At 43.7% G+C, this 23,495-nt stretch overlaps 1 protein-coding gene across 1 annotated transcript; it reads left to right on the top strand.

Moving 5' to 3' along the window:
- The first annotated feature begins 1,149 nt into the window (after window positions 1–1,149).
- SLC51A (solute carrier family 51 member A) lies at window positions 1,150–22,410 on the top strand. Its single transcript, XM_087872394.1, has 9 exons — window positions 1,150–1,281; window positions 4,904–4,998; window positions 7,805–7,959; window positions 11,637–11,710; window positions 12,964–13,122; window positions 15,969–16,080; window positions 17,179–17,325; window positions 18,296–18,401; window positions 21,683–22,410. Exons 1-9 carry the CDS (start codon window positions 1,226–1,228, stop codon window positions 21,817–21,819), a joined length of 1,041 nt encoding a protein of 346 aa, XP_087728520.1. The 5' UTR covers window positions 1,150–1,225; the 3' UTR covers window positions 21,820–22,410.
- The last annotated feature ends 1,085 nt before the right edge of the window (window positions 22,411–23,495 follow it).

Raw genomic sequence — 23,495 nt, 5'->3', positions numbered from 1 at the left:
GCTGAAATTATCACTCGTACTTATGACGGTCGTAGCATCCCGGGGTTACGCAATTTCATTTTGCAACCTACTGACAAAGCAAAGTCGACAGGGAAGCCAGATTCACTTAACAACCATCTTGCTAACTTAACAACTGATACAGATACAGATTAACAGAGTTGGAAGGGATCTTGGAGGTCATCTAGTCCTACCCCACTGCCCAAGCAGGAAACCCTACACCATTTCTGACAGATGGCAGCCTGGTCTCTTCTCAAAAGCTTCCAGTGACCTGCGGCGATTCACTTAACAACCGCCGCCAAGCAAAACGAGGGGAAATTCACTGAACCCGTCTCAGCGACAGAAAATTGGTGGACGTTAAGTCGAGGACTGCCTGTCCAAAATCTAGCCTGCAAAAACCTGGACGTTTTCTCGGTTCTTTCTTTCTTTCTTTCTTTCTTTCTTTCTTTCTTTCTTTCTTTCTTTCTTTCTTTCTTCCTTCCTTCCTTCCTTCCTTCCTTCCTTCCTTTCTTTCTTTCTTTCTTTCTTTCTTTCTTTCTTTCTTTCTTCTTTGTTTCTTCTTTCTTCTTTCTTCTTTCTTTCTTTCTTTCTTTCTTCTTTCCTTCTTTCTTCTTTCTTCTTTCTTTCTTTCTTTCTTCTTTCTTTCTTCTTTCTTCTTTCTTCTTTCTTCTTTCTTTCTTTCTTTCTTCTTTCCTTCTTTCTTTGTTTCTTCTTTGTTTCTTTGTTTCTTCTTTCTTCTTTCTTTCTTTCTTTCTTTCTTTCTTTCTTTCTTCTTTCTTCTTTCTTCTTTCTTTCTTTCTTTGTTTCTTCTTTGTTTCTTCTTTCTTCTTTCTTTCTTTGTTTCTTCTTTCTTTCTTCTTTCTTCTTTCTTTCTTTCTTTCTTCTTCTTTCTTTCTTTCTTTCTTTCTTTCTTTCTTTCTTTCTTTCTTCTTTCCTTCTTTCTTTTTTGGCACCTTTTGCCAGTTCCTGGTTCATTAACCCAGCAGGCGCCCTGGTGCGGGCGATTGGCATCTCTGCCAATGAACCCAGGAAAAGCAGAAGCAAGAGGGAGGGAGAGTGATTCAGGACGAATGAATCCAAGATAAAATTGTTCCCAGCAGCCCCAGGCAGCAGGACTCTGACCCCAATTTGCTGGAGAGAAAACCCAGCTTCCCGGAAGACCAGATCTCTTTTAGCGGCTGCTTCTCGTGGGATCAAGAAGATCTGAGAAGGCTGGGAGAATCCACCGATGGAAGCAAGCATGGAAGAAAATCCTTCTTTGGAGAACCTGATGCCAAATCCAGGGTAGGCCTTTTCATTCTCTCTTAAGACCCTTTGGAGAGCTGGTTTGGCGCGGTGGTTAAATAGAATACCGGTAGAACGGTATACAACAGAATAATTCTGTTGGAAGGGACCTTGGAGGTCATCTAGTCCAACCCCCTGCTCAGGCAGGAAACCCTCTCCCATTTCAGACAAATCGTTGTCCGATCTCTTCTTAAAAACTCCCAGCGTTGGAACATTCACAACTTCTGGTGGCAAGCAGTTCCACTGGTTAATTGTTCTCCCTGTCAGGAAATTTCTCCTTAGTTCTAGGTTGGTTAGTTTCCATCCATCGTTTCTTATCTTGGCTTCTGGTGCATTAAGTCTTTTTAGCGGATTAGCATAGTTGGAAGGGACCTTGTAGGTCATCTAGTCCAACCCCACCCCCACGCAAGCAGGAGGCCCTACCTACCCCATTTCTGACAAATGGCCGTCCAATCTCTTCTTCAAGGCCTCCAATGATGGACAACTCCACTGGGGTTAGTCGAAATCTGCCCTCTGGGCAGAGAATAGAATAAAATAGAATAGAATAGAAATAGAATAGAATTTTAAAAATGAATAGAATAGAATAGAATAGAATAGAATAGAATAGAATAGAATAGAATTTAAAAAATGAATAGAATAGAATAGAAAATAGAATAGAATAGAAATAGAATAGAATAGTAGAATAAAATAGAATAGAATAGAGTTTAAAAAATGAATAGAATGGAATTTAGAAAATAGAATAGAATATAGAAAATGAATAGAATAGAATAGAATTTTAAAAATGAATAGAATAGAATAGAATTTTAAAAATGAATAGAATAGAAAATAAAATAGAATAGAATTTAGAAAATGAATAGAATAGAAATAGAGTAGAATAGAGTAGAATAGAATAGAGTTTAAAAATGAATAGAATAGAATAGAATTTTAAAAATGAATAGAATAGAAAATAAAATAGAATAGAATTTAGAAAATGAATAGAATAGAAATAGAATAGAATAGAGTAGAATAGAATAGAGTTTAAAAAATGAATAGAATAGAATAGAATTTAGAAAATGAATAGAATAGAATATACAAAATGAATAAAATAGAATAGAATAGAATTTTTAAAATGAATATAATAGAATTGAATATAGAAAATGAATAAAATAGAGAATAGAATAGAATAGAAAATGAATAGAATAGAGAACAGAACAGAACAGAACAGAATAGAATATTAAGAGTTTGGAAGGGACCTTGGAGGTCTTCTAGTCCAACCCCCTCCTCAGGCGGGAGACCCTTATCCCCTTTCAGACAAATGGCCCTCCAGTCTCTTCTTCAAAACCTCCAGTGTTGGAGCACCCTTGTTCCAAAGAGTTTGGAAGGCAAGAGTGGGGGGTGGGGGGGTCCACCTCCTCTCCAAAGCACCGAAGGCCGGACAAGGAGCACATGGTCCTTTCCAATGTGCTTTTTAAGCGTCGGAAGGTCATTCAACCCTCAAACAAAGGTTGCCGAATGTCCTTCCAAAGTGAAACCGCCACTCACCAGTTTGCGCACGGCCCTTGCTGGTTGTTTCCGGAGACAGGGGGGGGGAACCTGCGTAATGGTCAAAAAAAGTCAAGATGGAGGCTGTGCCCGAAGGATCAAAGATGCACCTTTTTATTTACCTCAGAATCCAATGTAAGAAAGGGCTTTATCCAATCATACCATCAGAATGGCGCTGGAAGGGACCTTGGAGGTCTTCTAGTCCAGTCCCTTGCTCAAGCAGGAGACCCTATCCCATTTCAGACAGTCTTTTCTTAAAAACCTCCAGTGATGAAGCACCCACAACTTCTGGTGTCAAGTTGTTCCACGGGTTAATTGTTCTCACTGTTAGGAAGTTTCTCTTTACTTCTAGGTTGCTTCTCTCCTTGATTAGTTTCCACCCGTTGCTTCTTCTCCTGCCTTCTGGTGCTTTGGAGAATAGATGGACCCCCTCTTTTTTGTGGCAACCCCTCAAATTCTGGAAGATGCTATCATGTCCCCCCTAGTCCTTCTTTTCTCTAGACTGGCCAAACGCAAATTCCTGCAGCTGCTCTTTATATGTTTTAGGGCCTTTGATCATCTTAGTTGCTCTTCTCTTTTCCAAAGTCCCAACATCTTTTTTTGTAATGGGGTGACCAAAACTGGACGCAGGATTCCAGATGTGGCCTTACTAAAGGCTTTATAAAGCGGCACTAATCCTTCACGTGATTTTGATTCTATGCCTCTGTTTATACAACCAAGGATTTTTATTAGCTTTTTTGGCACATGTCTGGCTCATGTTTAAGGGATCGTCCACTAGGACTCCAGGATCCTTCTCACAGTTACTGTTTTTGAGACAGGTTTCACCTAAACTCTACTAGTACCTTTGATTTTTCCTGCCCAAGTGTAAAACCTTACTTTTCTCCACTAGAATAGAATAGAATAGAATAGAATAGAATATTGGAATGAAGAATAGAATAGAATAGAATAGAATAGAATAGAATAGAATAGAACAGAACAGAACAGAACAGAACAGAACAGAACAGAATAGAATATTGGAATGAAGAATAGAATAGAATAGAATAGAATAGAATAGAATAGAATAGAACAGAACAGAACAGAACAGAACAGAATAGAATAGAATAGAATATTGGAATGAAGAATAGAATAGAATAGAATAGATAGAATAGAATAGAATAGAATAGAATAGAACAGAACAGAACAGAACAGAACAGAACAGAACAGAACAGAATAGAATAGAATAGAATAGAATATTGGAATGAAGAATAGAATAGAATAGAATAGAATAGAATAGAATAGAATAGAATAGAATAGAATAGAATAGAATAGAACAGAACAGAACAGAACAGAACAGAATAGAATAGAATAGAATAGAATATTGGAATGAAGAATAGAATAGAATAGAATAGATAGAATAGAATAGAATAGAATAGAATAGAACAGAACAGAACAGAACAGAACAGAACAGAACAGAACAGAACAGAATAGAATAGAATAGAATAGAATAGAATAGAATAGAATATTGGAATGAAGAATAGAGTAGAATAGAATAGAGTAGAGTAGCTTGCCTCAAATAACCTACAAATAAAATCCTTAGATGGATAAAAATGAACCTTAACCCTAATATAAATTTGGACGAATGGGAGATGATTTGGAATAGAAACTATAAATTAACAAAAGCGGCAACGTACAAAGAAAGCCAATGTAAAATGCTATACAGATGGCACCTAGCGCCCGCAAGATTAGCAAAAATCTATCCAAATGTAAGCCCCAAATGTTGGAAGTCACCAAGGTACTTTCTTTCACATGTGGTGGTCCTGTCCTGAAGCGATGAGGTATTGTAGAAAAATTCAAAATTGGCTACGAGAATCAACCAATGAAAAAATTGAATCGCTACCTGAAACATTTCTCCTGGGAATACTAAAGACGAAATACCGGGGGGGGGGGGGGGAGATATTTAATCAAAAATGATCCGGTGGATAAAAATAATTCTAAATGAGCTAACCAAAGAAACAGTCCATATTTTTGGGGGTCTGGACAGGATGAACAAACCTCGGAGAGGATGAAGGAAGTTTGTAGGTTTCATTTGAACTCTGTTTTTTTTTTAAATTCTTTTTGGCAGTTTATCCCTGGATTTGATCCATCTGCTGATCGACAACTTCAGCGTCCCCGAAGCGTGTTTCTCCCACCCGCCTTTTGCGCTGCAGCTGCTGCGACGTAAGTGTGCAACGCACAACCAAAGAGGAGGAGGCCACATAATACAAGGAAGCTTATGCAGCTAGTCCTCAACTTATAACCGTCCGTTTAGTGGCCGTTAGGCCATTTCAACACTACAGGTAGTCCTCGACGTACGAACCACAATTGAGCCCAATATTACCACCGCTAAGTGAGACATCAGTTAAGTCTCCTTTTTACGACCTTTCCTGGCACAGTTGTTAAGTGAATCACTGCAGATGTTAAGTTAGTAACCCGGTTGTTAAGTGAATCTGATTGACTTCGCTTGTCAGAAGGTCGCAAAGAAGGCTGCAGTCAATGCTCATAAATCTGAAAAACAATCATAAGTCCCTTTTTTCAGTGTTGTTGTAACTTCAAACGGTCGCTAAATGAATGGTTGTAAATTGAGGATTACCTGTCCTGAAAAAATGTGAAGTACGACTGTTTATCACAACTGTGGACTGTTACAACATCCCCATGGTCACGTTGTCAAAATCTCCTGGCGATTGACTCAAAGTCACTCAGCTGAATTTTGATGGCGTAACCGCGGGGAGGCTGCCGCGGTCATAAGTGTGAAAAACGGTCGTAAGTCGCTATTTTCAGAGTTGTTGTCACTTCGAGCGGTCACTAAAGGAACTGTTGTAAGTCAAGGACTATCTATAACTTCTTCAGTCTAATTAGCTTTAATTCATTTTATATAATAATATAATATAATATAATATAATATAATATAATATAATATAATATAATATAATATAATATAATATAATATAATACAATACAATACAATACAATACAATACAATTAATATATTAATATAATACAATATAATACAATACAATACAATTAATACAATTAATATAATATAATATAATTTAATACAATACAATACAATACAATACAATACAATTAACATAATTAACATAACATAACATAACATAACATAACACAACACAACACAACACAACACAACACAACATAATATAATATATGCACAAGTCGTTCCACTGGTTAATTGTTCTCCCTGTCAGGAAATTTCTCCTTAGTTCTAGGTTGGTTAGTTTCCATCCATCGTTTCTTATCTTGGCTTCTGGTGCATTCGGTCTTTTTAGCGGATTAGCATAGTTGGAAGGGACCTTGTAGGTCATCTAGTCCAACCCCACCCCCACCCAAGCAGGAGGCCCTACCTACCCCATTTCTGACAAATGGCCATCCAATCTCTTCTTCAAGGCCTCCAATGATGGACAACTCCACTGGGGTTAGCCGAAATCTCCCCCCTGGGCAGAGAATAGAATAGAAAATAGAATAGAATAGAATAGAATTTAGAAAATGAATAGAATAGAATAGAATTTAGAAAATGAATAGAATAGAATAGAGTAGAGTAGAGTAGATAGAATAGAATAGAATAGAATAGAATAATTTAGAAAATGAATAGAATAGAAATAGAATGGAATAGAATAGAGTAGAGTAGATAGAATATAATAGAATAGAGTAGAATAGAATATAGAAAATGAATAGAATAGAAATAGAATAGAATAGAATAGAATAGATTGAATAGAATAGAATAGAATAGAATAGAATAGAATTCAGAAAATGAATAGAATAGAAATAGAATAGATAGAATAGAATAGAATAGAATAATATAATATAATATAATATAATATAATATAATATAATATAATATAATATAATATAATATAATATAATATAATATAATATAATATATGCACATAGTCCATCAGGTCCAATAGATAGAGATGGTTTTAGATTCCGTAGTGCCTTTTCAACATTGTCTTCTGTAAAATCAATATGTATAAGATCACCGTAATCGTTGTAATTGTCTGTAGTACGACTGGGAAATTTTGGGTATGTGTTGTTGCCACTTTCAAAGACTGAGCCAAAGAACGTATTAAAGAGATCGGCTTTAACGGTTTCATCAATACAGTCTTTGTTGTTTGGTCCTTTTAGGGGTGGGATGGCTCTCGAGTCTTTAAGTTTGTTGTTTACAAAATTATAGAAGGCACGGGTGGATTTTGTGCGTAGAAGGTTTTCTTCTTGCTTGATGTGATAATTGGTGCATTCAGTCTTTATTTGTTGGCATAGGTTTCTGTAGCGGTTATAATTTAAATTATATTTAATATATAAAATTTAATTCATTTTAATCTGATAAAATGGTTATCTTGTATATGCTTGACAAAATAAATAAAATAAAATAAATTACCGTACTTTTCGGAGTATAAGATGCACCTTTTTCCCCCCTAAAAGGGGGTGAAAATTTAGGTGCATCTTATACACCAAATGTAGCCCCGCCCACCCACTGGCCCCACCCTTTGGCCTCTGCCTCCCAGCAATTTACCTTGCAGCAAACAGCAAAAAAAAAAAAAAAAAGCTCCTTTCAGCTTCAGCACAGCCTAATTAGCACAATGTTGATTGTATCGGCCTCCCGACTCTCAGCTGATTTGCTCTCAGCTGTTTTGCGCAGGGCTCTGCTGCTTGCTGCAAGGAGGTAAATTGCTGGGAGCAGATTTTATTTTTTTCCCTTGTGCTAATCAAGCTATGCTGAAAACGAAACTGAAAGTAAAGCAGGCTGTTTGCTGCAAGGAGGCAAAATTGCTGGGAGGCAGAGGCAGATTTCTTTCTCTTCTTTTCCTCACCAAAAAAGGTAGGTGCGTCTTATAGTCCGAAAAATACGGAAGCTTGTTTTTCCTACTTTGCTCTTAGGGGCAAACGCAGGGCAGGGCCGTTTGGCTCTCTGAGGGGGGAGTTCGGCATTTCGCCCGCTAAAGGTTAAATGCGTTGGTGGTTGCAGAGCAGAACTTGGTGGACCTGGCCATCATCGGCATGGCGACCTTCCTCACCCTGGTGTCCGTGGTCATCTTCGTAGAGGACGCTCTCTATCTCTCCAAGAAGATCCGTTGCTTCGTCAAGATGAAAACTCTCATCTGGAGCAGCTCAGCACCCACAGTAAGCACCCAGCATGGCTCTCCAGTAACCAATAAAGGAGGAGGAAGAAGAGGAGGAGGAGGAGGAGGAGGAGGAGGAGGAGGAGGAGGAGGAGGAGGAGGAGGAGGAGGAGGAAAAAACTGTGAGGTCCTTGGTGCTCTCTAAGCTTGATGGTTTCCTTGCAGATGTTTCATTACCAAACTAGGTAGCATCATCAATGCAAGAAGGGAGTGGGGTGTGTGGAGAGGAGGAGAAGGAGAAGGAGAAGGAAGGTGGATTTTTTGCAGACGTTTCATGACCAAACTAGATAATTTCATCAGTGCTAGAAGAGAGTGGGGTGTGTGGAGAGGAGAAGGAGAAGGAGAAGGAGAAGGAGAAGGAGAAGGAGAAGGAGAAGGAGAAGGAGAAGGAATGTGGGATTCTTGGTGCTCTCTGAGCTTGGTGGATTTTTTGCAGACGTTTCATGACCAAACTAGATAATTTCATCAGTGCTAGAAGAGAGTGGGGTGTGTGGAGAGGAGGAGGAGAAGGAGAAGGAGAAGGAGAAGGAGAAGGAGAAGGAGAAGGAGAAGGAGAAGGAGAAGGAATGTGGGGTTCTTGGTGCTCTCTGAGCTTGGTGGGTTTTTTGCAGACGTTTCATGACCAAACTAGGTAATTTCATCAGTGCTAGAAGGGAGTGGGGTGTGTGGAGAAGAGGAGGAGGAGGACTGTGGGGTTCTTGGTGCTCTCTGAGCTTGGTGGTTTTTTGGCAGACGTTTCATGACACAACTAGATAACAGCATCAGTGCTAGAAGGTTGAGCGCTAACCCCTCTCCCTTCTCGCAGTGATGATGTTAGCTAGTTGGGTAATGAAACATCTCCAGGAAAACCATCAAGCATCAGACAGCACTAAGGACTCCTTATTGCGCCTGGTGTCCTCAGGTTTTCCCGGAGAAGCGTTTGTGTGCTGGGTGACTTTGGGCCAATCCAGTGGACCAAACCAGGATATTAACTCCACATAAGGGCTAAAGTTACTTTTATTGAGATTGGCCGTGATATTTATTTTCTGCACAATAACCTTGCGAGGTGGGTTGGACTGAGAGAGAGAGTCCTTGGGCCAAAGTCACCCAGTTAGCTTGCATGTCTAAAGCAGGACTAGAACTCCCTGACTCCTAGGGATTGGCTGAAACTCAACCTGCTCGCTTTCATGCCCAAAGGCAGGACTAGAACTCACAGTTTCCTAGTCATTGGCTCAAGTTCAGCCAGCTAGCTACAGGATTAGAACTCCCTGTCTCCTGGTGATTGGCCCAAAGTCACCCAGCCGGCTTTCATGCCTAAATCAAGACTAGAACTCACTGTCGCCCGGTTTCTAGCCTTAGCCACTAGATCAAATTGTATTTTGCAAGTCTGGCTGTATTTGTTACCCCCCTTTCCTTCATATCATTCCTGGAGTCAGGGAAGTATCTGCCTGAGCTGAATTTGAACATTATCTGGGTATTCTGGACTTAAAAAACACTTCAGCCCCTAAATATTAATTTATTCCATGTTAATCCATGTTAGCTGCCAGAATTGTTATTGCAAATGTAGGAAGAAAAATCCATCTGGTTCGGTTCCAAGCCGGGAGCAAGGCACTGGAAATAAAATGGAGACCGCATGGAAAGAAGGTCTCTTGTTTATTGATGAGCAAAACCAACAAGAGCATGCAGTTCTGGGGCAGCTGACATAACGGTTGAATGAGTGGATGGATCTTTATAGGTTTCTGTGACTTTGAAGTCTGGGGATTGTGCAATGAAGGGGTTTTTTGGGTCTCTTGCTATTTCCGTGGTGGTGGGTTTATGTCCTAAAAGGTCAGGTCCTGTTCTTAGAATTTGGGTGGAGAGGGGTGTAAATTTTAATTCCATCAACTGGAGGTGAAGGTGTTTTGTCTGTGAGTAGGCTGGCCCAGTCTTTCTTTTTTTTTTTTTTATTGCAAAAGTTTTACAATTACATGTTCACCCCTTTTTTCACCCCCCCACCTCCCTCCCCAAACTTCCCATCCTCCCTAACCCTCCCTAACCCTCCCCCCCCCAGACTTCCCTATTATGTACTCATAACTAATAACACTGATATATAAGCTTGAACCCATCCCTCCCCCTGTATAATTTTTCCACTTTGTCTCTTTAAAATATTTCTAATACATTATTTTCAAGTAAAAGCTATTTGATACTTTCTAGTTTGGTATTTGTTCTGAACATATTCTATCCACCTTTTCCATTCCCATTCATAAGTCTCTTGTGAACAGTCTTTTAAATATGCTGAAATCTTCGCCATCTCTGCAAAACTGGCCATCTTCAAAGTCCATTCCTCGATAGTAGGCAAAGCTTCATTCTTCCAATATTTACCTATCAACAATCTTGCTACTGTTATCATATACAATATCAGTTTTATTTCACCCCGTGTAAAACCCTTAACTATACCCAATAAAAACAGTTGTGGAGAAAATTGAATTTTTTTCTTTAAAACATTCTGCATGACCCACCAAATTTTTATCCAAAAAGCCTTAACTTTCCTGCAGGTCCACCAAACATGATAATACGTAGCATCTAAACATTCACATCTCCAACATTTTGGCTGAACATTAGGGTACATACATGACAACTTTTTAGGATCTAAATGCCATCTATAAAACATTTTATAAAAATTTTCCCTCAGGTTCTGCGACTGTGTAAATTTAACATTCTGAACCCAAATTTTTTCCCATGTTTCCAACATCACTGGTTCTTCAAAATTTTGTGCCCACTTAATCATACAATCTTTAACTAATTCAGTTTCTGAGTCCCTTTCTAGCAAAACATTATAAAGCCTTTTAATATGCATTGGACCTTTCTCTTTTATATGTCTAACCAATTCTTCCTCATGTAACATAATACCAGTTTTTTGGTCCTCTTTCCATCGCAATTGTAATTGATTATATTGTAACCAAGTTAAATTAATCCCTTCGTCCAACAGTGTCTGCAATGTCTTCAGCTGCCATCTGCCCGCATCTGTAAAAAGAACCTCTTTATATAAAAACCCCCCGAGTGACATTATATTTGTATTCCACAAAGTATGACCAAGATCCAGCCATAGCGGTATTTTATAATCCCATTTGAGTCGGTGCTTCTTCCAAACTCTCATCAAAGAGTCTCTAAGTATATGACTTTTAAATACTTTATCTACTTTGTCGTCATAAAATAAGTAAGCATGCCATCCAAATTCAAGATCAAAACTTTCTGCATTCAATATTCCAGTCTTTTTACTTCCAAACCAATCACTTGTTAACAAGTGGCCCAGTCTTTCTTAATGGGCACACAATATCCATATCTAAAGGCTTCAGGCATCTGCTGGAGGTTGTTGAGGGCTGCTTTCTGCCTCTAAAAACATGTTTCTCCATTTCTCCTTTGGGCAAATATAATATTCTACCTCTTAATATCCCCTAAAATATTTCATTCTTGGGGGGAGGGGGGGGCTTCCCAGACAAGCCAAAATTCTCATTGTCACTACGCAGGAGGCAGAATCCTAGTCCATACCTGGTGGGCACCCAGTTGGAGAGGCTGATTCTTGTTTTACTTTTTGACTTGCAAGCTACCCACCCAACGGCTCCACCAATTAAGACTGGTTTTGAATGCTCTCTGCCTGGGGGTCTCCGACCGTAGCCCCTGGCTCCCATGCTGTTGTGTCTTCTTTCCTTTCTCTGCTAGGCTGTCTCCGTCTTCTGCCTGCTTGGACTGTGGGTGCCCCGGGCCATGACGTACGTGGAGATGGGCATCGGCGCGTGAGTATCTCCTTCCAGGGTGATCTTCTGGAGCTGAGCGGAATTGACACTCAGGAATGGGGATGGGGATGGGGATGGACCGGTGGTCCCTTTTTGGATGACCGTGGATGGAGAGATGGCTGAAGACCTTTGAGATGAAGGATGGGGCTGGAAGAGACCTTGGAGGTCTTCTACTCCAACCTCCTGCTCAAGATCATAGCATAGTGGGGCTGGCGGGAACTTCAGAGGCCCTCTAGTCCAACCCCCTGTCCAAGTTCATAGAATCCTAGGGACCTTGGAGGTCTTCTATTCCAACCTCCTGTTCAAGCCAGGGGCCTTATACCATCTCAGACAAATGGTGGTCCAATCTATTCTTGAAAACTCCCAGTGATGGACCAACTCTGGAAGGCAAGTTCTTCCATTGATTAATTGTCCTGTCAGAATATTGTTGGATCTTATGTTTGGGGTGAGCAACCATCGTCCACCACACCTCAAATTTTTTATATACAATGTAAAAAAAAAGATGTGGAGACTCTGGAAAGAGTGCAGAGAAGAGCAACCAAGATGATTAGGGGACTGGAGGCTCAAACATATGAAGAACGGTGGCAGGAACTGGGCCAGAGGTGGGTTTCAGCAGGTTCTGACAGGTTCTGGAGAACCGGTAGTGGAAATTTTGAGTAGTTTGGAGAACTGGCAAATACCACCTCTGGCTGGCCCCACCCCCATCTATTCTCTGCCTCCCGAGTCTCAGCTGATCGGGAGGAAATGGGGATTTTGCAGTATTCCCCTGCCACGCCCACCAAGCCACACCCACAGAATTGGTAGTAAAAAATTTTTGAATCCCACCACTGAACTGGGCCTGGCAAGTCTAGTGAGGAGAAGGACCAGGGGAGACATGATAGCATCTTCCAATATTTGAGGGGCTGCCACAGAGAAGAGGAGGTCAACTTATTTTCCAAACCACCAGAAGGCAGAAGAAGCAATGGATGGAAACTAACCAAGGAGAGAAGCAACCTGGAATTAAGGAGAAACTTCCTAACAGTGGGGACAATTAACCAGTGGAACAGCTTGCCACCAGAAGTTGTGGGTGCTCCATCACTGGAGGAGGTTTCTAAGAAGAGATTGGATTGAAATGGCATAGGGTCTCCTTCTTGAGCAGGGAGGGGTTGGACAAGAAGACCTCCAAGAAGGCCCCTTCCAACTAACGTTCTTCTGCTCTTCGGCTCCATTATCTCTACCTAATGATGGCTTTGGCTTGGCTTCTCCCCACGTAGATATTTCGCCGTCTGTTTTTACCTGACGATGTTGGTCATGGTGGAAGGCTTTGGAGGGAAGGAAGCCGTGCTCAAGGCCTTGAAGGACACCCCCATGCTGATCCGGACGGGGCCTTGCTGCTGTTGCTGTCCCTGTTGCCCCCCCATCACCATGACCAGGTGAGTGGAAAGCAGGAGAGGTGTTAGGGTCCCAAATAATACACCCATAGCGAAAAAGAACTCCGAGGCAGGCCAATTCTTCAAAGAACAGTTTTATTGGATATATCATATTGGCACAGGCTTAATGTAGGTAGGTAAATGCGGGTCCAGCTGGATGATCACTGAAGGGCCCTCTTTATTCATAGTATTGTAGGAAAGGAAATGTGCTTGTTTGAGGGAAGCCAATTATCTCCAGTTGAAAGGAGAGAATTCCTTTGAAGTAGAAACATTCAGAAGAAGGGGCCCCTCAGTTGTCAGAGATACAAGCATTTGGTGATATACAGTTTGAAGGTTAAAGAGATCAAGGATGACCACATGTAATATTAACAAGAGATAATTTGAATCTATGCTTCAGTAATCTACATAAAGAATTATGAATGTTGGCAAAGAATAATATGAAACAGTAACTAGGAAGTGTCAATTAAAAATGACAAATGTATATGATCACATAAACTGCTGAGTTAACAGAATCCTTTGTCTAGAAGGGTATAAAACCATTGTAGCTAATTTCTGTCTTTGTTCAACGCTTCATGTACAGAGCTTTGAACCTATTGCGCAATATACATTGTCTCTGATTAACCCTGAAAAGTTGTGTTGGTCTTATTAAATCCACAACAGGCTGGTGGAAACCGACTCTGAATGTTCCCGCGGTTTTCACCTAATTCAAAGTAAAAGTCTTCCTCCTTCCCCAATCTGTCACATGGTCCAATCACTGTGCTGTCTGTGTTGTGGCCCGCCAGCGGCCAGCAGATCTGGCAGCAGATTCGGACAGTGAGGAGGTTGGGGAGGAACACGGACCAGTCCTGGAGTCTGGGGAAGGCACTGCATCAGAGGCAGAGACAGGGTCGGGACCGCCTGATAGTTGTCAGCTGCCTTCGGAGTCGGACATCAGTGGGGCAGAAGAACAGCTGGGGCCTGTTCCCAGAGTGCGCGTGCGCAGAGCTGCCAGGAGAAGGGAAGAGCTAAAGAACAAGGGTCGACTCAGGAGTAAAGCCACCGGTGAACGATGAATGGCCGCTCCCAGAGGGAAGAAAAGAGGAGCGAAAGGGGAGTGGAGTTTGCAGGAGACAGTTAGTTCGCTTAATTGGTTCGTGACTCTCCGAGACTCCTTGCCAAGTTTTGAAGATATCGGCCTGGCAGCTCTCCAAGCCAGATAAGGCCTGTGTCTGTAAATTCTCCCTTGAAAGACTTCACTGGATGGGAATGAGAGGAATTGACAGTAACTTAATAAAAAGTTTAGGTTTTTGTCGGGACCAGGAGTCTGCTTCATGCTCTTGGGAAGCCTAGATCAGAACAGTCTGGTAACTTCACTCCTCCTCTCTTCGACCACCCGCCGGAATGTCCTTGGTTCCCAGGAGAAAGTATTTTGTTTTGGCTACAAAACCCCAGCTCTCTCTCTCCCCCCCCCTCCTATCCCTCAGCTCCAGCGTGGCAGCATTGAAGCCTCAAAATGGCCTCCGTCCAGTCAGCTTCAGGGTTGACAAGAGGGTGCCTCTGTGATGTAGGAATCCACACAGACACCAGAGGGCAGCAGAGAGCTGCGGTTTTGAGGACACCCGGTGGACACCACAGGTTCTGCAGGCCTGTCCTTGAAGGAAGCCCTTCATGGATTTTTGTGGACTCGTGTTCCTGGTTGGCCACGGTGGGCTGCAACATGAAGACTAGATGGGCTTCTCCTCGGTCCAGTAGGCGCAGTCCTCGACATATGACCACCTTTGAGCCCAGAATTTCTGTTGCTAAGCGAGAAAGTTGTCAAGTGAGTTTATCAATTGCAGTGATTCACTTAACAACTGAGACAGGAACGGTCATAAAAGGGAGCAAAGTTCACTTAACAAATGTCTCACTTAAACAACAGAAATGTTGGTCTTAAGGAATTTGCAGAGCAACCCTAGAGTAGCAAGGGTGTGCACATGAAAGCGATTGAGAGCAGTTGCGAATAAATACAGCCAACACACAGATACACTGAGTTGTGTTTACTTTCAGGAAATAAGGCACAGTCCAATAAACAGTCCAGGTCATACACAGATAAAGCAGTAGATAGTAAAACAATAGTCCAGCGATATTCCAATATCAAAGTCTTCTTACCAGTTGTCGTAGTCATACACAATAAACAGTTGCAAACAGTACCAAACACAGCACAGAGCAGTAACAATCAGCAAAGAGCATCAAAGAGCATCAAAGAGAAACAAACCCTGTTTCAAGCTCTCTCTTAAGGACATTGGCTACAGAGCTAACCAATCAGGATACAGTATGATGCAATACAGCAATACAGTCTTAAAGCTATAATGCTGGTGTCAGGTTTTCAGGCCGTCTTCAAATAAATTGCGTCTCAAACAAAGTCTTTTTTGAAACAAACTTCCATTTTATTTAGCACGGCAACTTTTACACTGACTCCATGCAGCCAGCACTGAGGTGCTGACCCAAAATCCCTCCTCTTCCTTCCCCCACTCCTCTGCATTCATTGGCCATCTTCCCAATCATTCACCCCTTAATCTACTGCTCCAACTCAAAGAATTTCCCCCCTCCCATCCATCTCCTAGAAGACATTATCTCCAGATAAAATAAGTAGGTGAAAGGCAACCGTCCCGTTGCAGACACTTGCGTTCTCCTTCTCATGTCAGCACTAGGATGAATGCATCTTGACATGCTGACATCTGGTTTATATATTGCCATCCCAACAAGTTAGGTAATTATCATTTCCTAACAGTTGAGCTCAGTTGTGGTCGTAAAATCGAGAACTACCTGTAGTCCGGTTGCTAGAGGTTTAATCCAACGATAACGGACCTTTTTCCTTCTATTCCCTGCAGACGGAAACTCCAAATAATGTTGCTAGGCGCCTTCCAGTACGCCTTCCTTAAAGTCTCCTGCAGTTTCCTGGGCCTCGTTTTAAGCACCGAAGGCTTGTACGACACGGCCGATGTAAGTGGCATCCGGGCCCTGGCAGGTGGGTGGGTGGGAGGGAGACCCCAAAGCATCTTTTCCTTCTGCCTCTTTACGGAAGAACAGAAAAGAAGAAGAGAAAAAACACACGAGGTCGTGTTAGCCCTTTCCTTCCCGAGGACAATGGGGGAGGATTGGAAGAGGTGGTTTGGTGGTAGACGTTTCATGACCCAGCTAGCATACATCCTCAGTGCTAGAAGGGAGTGGGGTTTGCAGAGAGGAGGAGGAGGAGGAGGAGGAAGATTGTGGGGTCCTTGGTGCTCTCTGAGCTTCGTAGTTTTCTTGCAGACATTTCATTACCAAATTAGGTAACATCATCAGTGCAAGAAGGGAGAGGGGTGTGGGGGAGGAGGAGGAGGAGGAGGAGGAGGAGGAGGAGGAGGAGGAGAACTGTGGGGTCGTTGGTGCTCTCGGAGCTGGGTTGTTTTCTTGCAGATTTTTCATTACCTTCATTACTCCCTTCTAGCATTGATGATGTTACCCAGCTGGGCCATGAAATGTCCGAAGAAAGAAATCAACCCAGCTCAGAGATCACCAAGGATCTCACAGTCCCCTCCTCCTCCTCCTCCTCTCTGTAAACCCCATTCCCTTCCAGCACTGATGATGTTAGTTAATTGGGTCATGAAATGTGTGAAGTTTCCGAAAGATGCCCTCCTCTCTGGCCATGTTCATAAATCACATTCTCCAATTAAGCACTTTGGCTGGCTGTGAAATCCAACACCCTCCTTCTGATTGCGGTCAGGAAGAATGTATGGAATGCAGCTTCAGTTAGGGAAATCAATCAGCTCTATCAGTTCTCCCTCCCTCCTGCTCATGGCAGCTTGAAAGCTTTGCAAGTTGACAAAATGTCTACAAGGAAACATCAAGCTCAGAGAGCACCAAGGACCCACAGATAATAGTTCATGCCCCCAAATTTCCAGGGATGATTCTGGGAACGAAAGTCTGATCGACTTGGGGAAACCAGGGCCAAATATTTAAGAGCTCAGGAGCGCATGGATCCTTCCGCCAGCCCAGCCCAGCCCAGCCCAGGAGCCTCTGGCATTCAGCCTTGTTGGCATCTCTTCTTCTTGCCTCTAGATTTCAGCCACAAGTGTGGCGCTTTGGATCAACACCTTCCTTGGCGTGTCCACTCTCTTTGCCCTCTGGTCGTTGGCCATCCTCTTTCGGCAAGCCAAATCTCACCTCGCAGAGCAGAACATGACGGGCAAATTCGTTTGCTTCCAGGTAATTCTAGGGGTATATGAAGGTATATAGCAGTGATGGCTAACCTTTTTGCCATCACGTGCCAGGAAGGGGGGGCGGGGAAGGTTTGCGAGCATGCATGTGCCCACAACCATAATTCTATGCGTCCTGTCCTGCGCATGCATGCATGACCCTCCCTCCCCGCCCCCCGCTCCTGGCACACAATGGCACAGTAGGCCGGTTTTTCTTTCTCACCTTGCTCCAGATCCTCTCTATGCATCTGGGGAGGGCAAAAACAGCCTTCCCCACCTCCTCGGAGGCCCGAAACGGCCCGTTTCCCAACTTACGGTTGGACAGGAAGTGACATTTTTTTGTTGTCCCCAGCCTCCAGAGACTCCTAGAGAGGCTGCGCTGGTGTGCCAGGTGACATGGCTCCGTGTGCCACCTGTGGCACGTGTGCCATAGGTTCGCCATCATGGGTATATAGCAATGATGGCTAACCTTTTTGCCATAGCGTGCCAGGAGGGGGGCGGGGCAGGGGAAGTTCCCACATACACGTGGCCACACCCATAATTCTATGCGCCCTGCCCTGCACATGTGAGCACAATCCCCCCTCCCCCCCACTCCTGGCATGTGATGGCCAGGTAGGCCCATTTTTCTTCCTCACCTGGCTCCAGATCCTCTCTATGCATCTGGGAAGGGCGAAAACAGCCTTCCCCACTCCCTTGGAGGCCCTACGGAGACCTGAAATGGCTCATTTCCCAACTCCCGGTGGGACAGGAAGTGACGTTTTTTGTTGTCCCCAGCCTCCAGAGCCCCTCTCTCTCTCTCAGAGCTGAGCTGGCGTGCCCACTGATATGGCTACGCGTGCCACCTGTGGCACACATGTCATAGATTCACCATCACGGGTATATAGGATCTCCTGCTTGACCTTCAAGGTCCCTTCCAGTTCGATTCTGATTCTGAGATATCTCAACTTGTTCAAGATCTCTCTGGCTTGATCTGCTTTCAGGTCCTCCTCATTCTGGTGGCCTTGCAGCCGTCCATCTTTAGCATCTTGGCCAGCGGGGGTCAAATCGCCTGCTCCCCACCGTTCTCCTCCAGAGCCCGAGGCCAGCGTAAGTTTCGGGGGGTTAAATCAAGATTTCCACAAGCTGATCTCCTCTCCATAAGTTGCATTCCAATTCTTGTAATTCCCAGAATCCTCCGTGCATATTTCCCACAATGCCCTTGTACAAAATAACTTCTCTCAACCTAGATCTGGGCTCTAGATTTGCTAGAAGAGAGCTCGGGAATGATGGCTCCTTTATGACTTGTGGACTTCAACTCCCAGAATTCCTGAGCCCGTATGGCTGGTTGAGGAATTCTGGGAGTTGAAGTCCATCATGGCTGGTTGAGGAATTCTGGGAGTTGAAGTCCATCATGGCTGTTTTATGAATTCTGGGAGTTGAAGTCCATCATGGCTGGTTGAGGAATTCTGGGAGTTGAAGTCCATCATGGCTTCAAATTTTAAAATAGGTTTTAAATTGATTGGGATTTTAATTTGTCGGGGCCAAAACTATTTAATTTGATTTTAATTCCACTTTTAAATTTTGTATGTATGTATTTTATTGTTTGGCTGTGCACCGCCCTGAGTTCTTTGGGAGTAGGGCGGTATAGAAATCAAATCAAATAAATAAATAAAATAAAATGGCTGGCACAGGAATTCTGGGAGTTGAAGTCCATCATGGCTGGCCCAGGAATTCTGGGAGTTGAAGTCCACAAGTCATAAAAAGGAACATTCCTCACCCTTGTGCTAGAACGAAACTTCCAGGATGCCCAAAATTTTCTAAGTAAGGTGATGGGGGGAAAAAATGGAGTATATTGGAAGAAATGTAGCAATTTCTTAGAACTAAATTTGGAAAATCTGCAATGAATTGTGGTTATCAATTCCTCGACTTACGACCACAGTTGATTGGCCAACTGTGATCAAAATCCCTGTTGCTAAGTGAGAATTTGTTAAGTGAGTTTTGCCCCATTTTATGACCTTTCGGGCCACTGTTGTGAAATGAATCACTGCAGTTATTAAGTTAGTAACACGGTCGTTAAATGAATCCCGCTTCTCCATTGACTTGGCTCATCAGAAGGTCACAAAAAGGAATCATGTGACTCCGGGATGCTGCCACCATCCTAACCATGAGCTGGTTGCTAACTGATGGGGAGCAGCTCACTTAGTGACTGTCTTGCTTAGCAACGGAAATTTCGGGCTCAATTGTGGCCGTAAGTTAAGGACTACCCATAGTGGGCAGCAAACACCAACAGCTACCAAAGTCAAATGCAGCGACTACACTTTCCCAGCTAGCACGGCAGGGGTGAAATGCTCCCGGTTTGGACTGGATCGCCCGATCTGGTAGTGATGGAGGCGGGTGGTTCGGAGAACCGGCAGCAAAAATCCCTGCCCCCCCGGCCCCATGCCCAGCTGAGCCACACAATCATCAGAGGCTTTTTCTTTTAATTTTTAAAAGCATTTTTTCTACAACCTCTTCGGCTGAAAAAATGCTTTTAAAAGTTTTTTAAAAAGCCTCTGATGATTGCACGGCTCAGCTGGGATCGTCAAAGGGATCGTCAGCTGATGATCCCAGCTGAGTTGCCTGATCGGCAGAGGCTTTTTTTCTTTTAAATGCCTCTGACGATCCCAGCTGAGTTGCCTGATCGGCAGAGGCTTTTTTTCTTTTAAATGCCTCTGACGATCCCAGCTGAGTTGCCTGATCGGCAGAGGCTTTTTTTCTTTTAAATGCTTCTGACGATCCCAGCTGAGTTGCCTGATCGGCAGAGGCTTTTTTTCTTTTAAAAGCCTCTGACGATCCCAGCTGAGTTGCCTGATCATCAGAGGCTTTTCTTCTTTTAAAAGCCTCTGACAATTCCAGCTGAGTTGCCTGATCAGCAGAGGCTTTTCTTCTTTTAAAAGCCTCTGACGATCCAAGCTGAGCTGCCTGATCGGCAGAGGCTTTTCTTCTTTTAAATGCCTCTGACAATCCCAGCTGTTGCCTGATCGGCAGAGGCTTTTTTTCTTTTAAAAGCCTCTGACGATCCAAGCTAAGCTGCCTGATCGGCAGAGGCTTTTTTTCTTTTAAAAGCCTCTGACGATCCAAGCTAAGCTGCCTGATTGGCAGAGGCTTTTTTTCTTTTAAATGCCTCTGACGATCCCAGCTGAGTTGCCTAATCAGCAGAGGCTTTTTTTCTTTTAAATGCCTCTGACGATCCCAGCTGAGTTGCCTAATCAGCAGAGGCTTTTCTTCTTTTAAAAGCCTCTGACGATCCAAGCTGAGTTGCCTGATCGGCAGAGGCTTTTCTTCTTTTAAAAGCCTCTGACGATCCCAGCTGAGCTGCCTGATCGGCAGAGGCTTTTTTTCTTTTAAATGCCACTGACGATCCCAGCTAAGTTGCCTAATCAGCAGAGGCTTTTCTTCTTTTAAATGCCTCTGACAATCCCAGCTGTTGCCTGATCGGCAGAGGCTTTTCTTCTTTTAAATGCCTCTGACGATCCCAGCTGAGTTGCCTAATCAGCAGAGGCTTTTCTTCTTTTAAATGCCTCTGACGATCCCAGCTGAGTTGCCTGATCGGCAGAGGCTTTTTTTCTTTTAAATGCCTCTGACGATCCCAGCTGAGTTGCCTAATCAGCAGAGGCTTTTCTTCTTTTAAATGCCTCTGACGATCCCAGCTGAGTTGCCTAATCAGCAGAGGCTTTTCTTCTTTTAAATGCCTCTGACAATCCCAGCTGTTGCCTGATCGGCAGAGGCTTTTTTTCTTTTAAATGCCTCTGACGATCCAAGCTGAGTTGCCTAATCGGCAGAGGCTTTTTTTCTTTTAAAAGCCTCTGACGATCCAAGCTGAGTTGCCTAATCGGCAGAGGCTTTTTTTCTTTTAAATGCCTCTGACGATCCAAGCTGAGTTGCCTAATCGGCAGAGGCTTTTTTTCTTTTAAAAGCCTCTGACGATCCAAGCTGAGTTGCCTAATCAGCAGAGGTTTTTCTTCTTTTAAATGCCTCTGACGATCCCAGCTGAGTTGCCTGATCAGCAGAGGCTTTTAAAAGAAAAAAAAGCCTCTGCCGATCAGGCAACTCAGCTGGAATCGTCAAAACCTTTTGAAAGCATTTTTTTACAACCTCTTCGCCGAAGAAGTTGTAGAAAAAATGGTTTTAAAAGAAAAAAAAATTGGTCACGCCCACCCAGCCACATTACCCCCCCACCCCCCCCATCATGCCACGCCGACAGAACCGGTAATAACAAATTTTAGATTTCACCACTGCATGACGGCCACTGGGAACTGTAGTGCTGAAAACCTCTGGAAGGCAGCATCAAGCAGGAGACATTAGCTGCTTTCAACACTAATCCTGATTTTTCAATCTTTTGCTCCAAGAAATGCACGCCCAGCTGTTGATCTTGGAAACGTTTGTCCTTGCGGTGCTGGCCAGGATGTATTACCGGAAACCGGACGACAAGCCAGGATGCTGCCTCTGCGAATCTCCAGAGTACAACGCCGAGATCAAGCAATAAGAGGGTCCGAGACCCAGCCCCCAACACACAAAATGCTTGTCAAAAATGGCCAAATCCCATCGTACCGGTAGTCCTCAACTTACGACCACCATTCAGCCCCAAAATGTATGTCGCTGGGAAATTTGTGAAGCGAGCATTGTCCCGTTTTTACGGCTTATCTTGCCACCGGTGTGAAGCGAAGGATTGTTAAATTACTCGTACGGTTGTTAAATGAATCTGGCGTCCCCCTTGAAGGTCGCATAAGGGGGATCACATCACCCCGGGACACTGCAACCGTCATAAATGTGAGTCAGTTGACAACGAATGTAAATCACGTGACCACGGGGATGCTGCAAGGGTCGTAAGTGTGAAAAACGGTTGTAAGTCACTTTTTTCAAGGCCGCTGTAACTTCAAACGGCCACTAAGCGAAGTGTTGTAAGTGGAGGACTACCTGTGTGTACGTTTCCACGAAGAGTTTTGCTGCTTGCTGGTGGCACGAGAGAGAGAGAAAAGCCAACCTTCGCAAAGTGACGTTTGGACTATTGGCACAGGCACGCCTATTGTTAAAAGTGCGCAAAGCTCGCCGAATAAATCTTCCGGTTTTATTCTCATCGGAGCGAGAGAAGGGAAGTGTGGTACTCGAGCTGCTAGCCTGGTTGTGTTGTGACATAGGCTTCCTGAGTCATTAAAACACATGAGGAGTTCCAAAAACCTCTTTTATTGCAACAGCTGTGAATTACGTTCATTCACAGCTGAGTCCAGAGGTGGGTTTCAACAAGTTCTGACCAGTTCTGGAGAACCAGTAGCAGAAATTTTGAGTAGTTTGGAGAACCGGTAGCGGAAATTTTGAGTAGTTTGGAGAACCGGTAGTAAAAATTCTGACTGGCCCCCCTCCCTCATCTATTCTCTGCCTCCCGAGTCCCAGCTGATGGGGAGGAAAGGGGGATTTTGCGGTAACCTTCCCCTGGATTCGGGAGGGAATGGAGATTTTACAATATCCTTCCCCTGCCACGCCCACCAAGCACACCCACCAAGCCATGCCATAGCCACCAAACCACGCCCACAGAACCGGTAGTAAAAAAATTTGAAACCCACCACTGGCTGAGTCCCAATTACTTGCAAAAAGTCCTTCGGGATAATCACCAACCTTTATCTCCCTTGACACGCTGCCAAAGACTTACTTGGCAAAGCCACACGGAGTCCAGAATCAAACAGAGATGCCGACTGGGAACAGAATTAACAACGTTGCTTTCCTGTAAAGGGCACACGTGCCTTTGCTCCTCTTTTAAGCCTTATGGGAGGGGCCAATCATCTCCAGGCCTTACTCCTGAGTCGTCCCTTTTGTTTTAACTGTTCTTGCCTTCTGGCAGCTCTGCGCATGCGCGCACTAGGAACAGGCTCCTCCTGTTCCTCTGCCTCTCTGATGTCAGACTCTGGAGGCCCCGCAGTCCGCACATCACTCCCAGATGGACCCGGCCCCATCTCTGCCTCCGATGCAGAGCCCTCGTCCGAGCCTTCCCCAGACTCCAGGACTGGTCCATGTTCATCGCCAGTCTCCTCACTGTCTGACTCTGCTGCCAGCTCCGAAGGCTGTCTAATTTTTGTGTTCAGGAACTTGCGGTCTATGTGGGACAAATCCTTCTGACCTAAGACAAGGGACTGGGGCGATGAGGCTCATTTGTATGTTTTGTGCAAA

This window comes from Pantherophis guttatus, chromosome 6 (assembly GCF_059756535.1).
Source record: "Pantherophis guttatus breed Tessera chromosome 6, ASM5975653v1, whole genome shotgun sequence".
NCBI classification, from domain to species: Eukaryota; Metazoa; Chordata; class Lepidosauria; order Squamata; family Colubridae; genus Pantherophis; species Pantherophis guttatus.
This window is presented reverse-complemented; position numbering and strand designations above follow the sequence as displayed.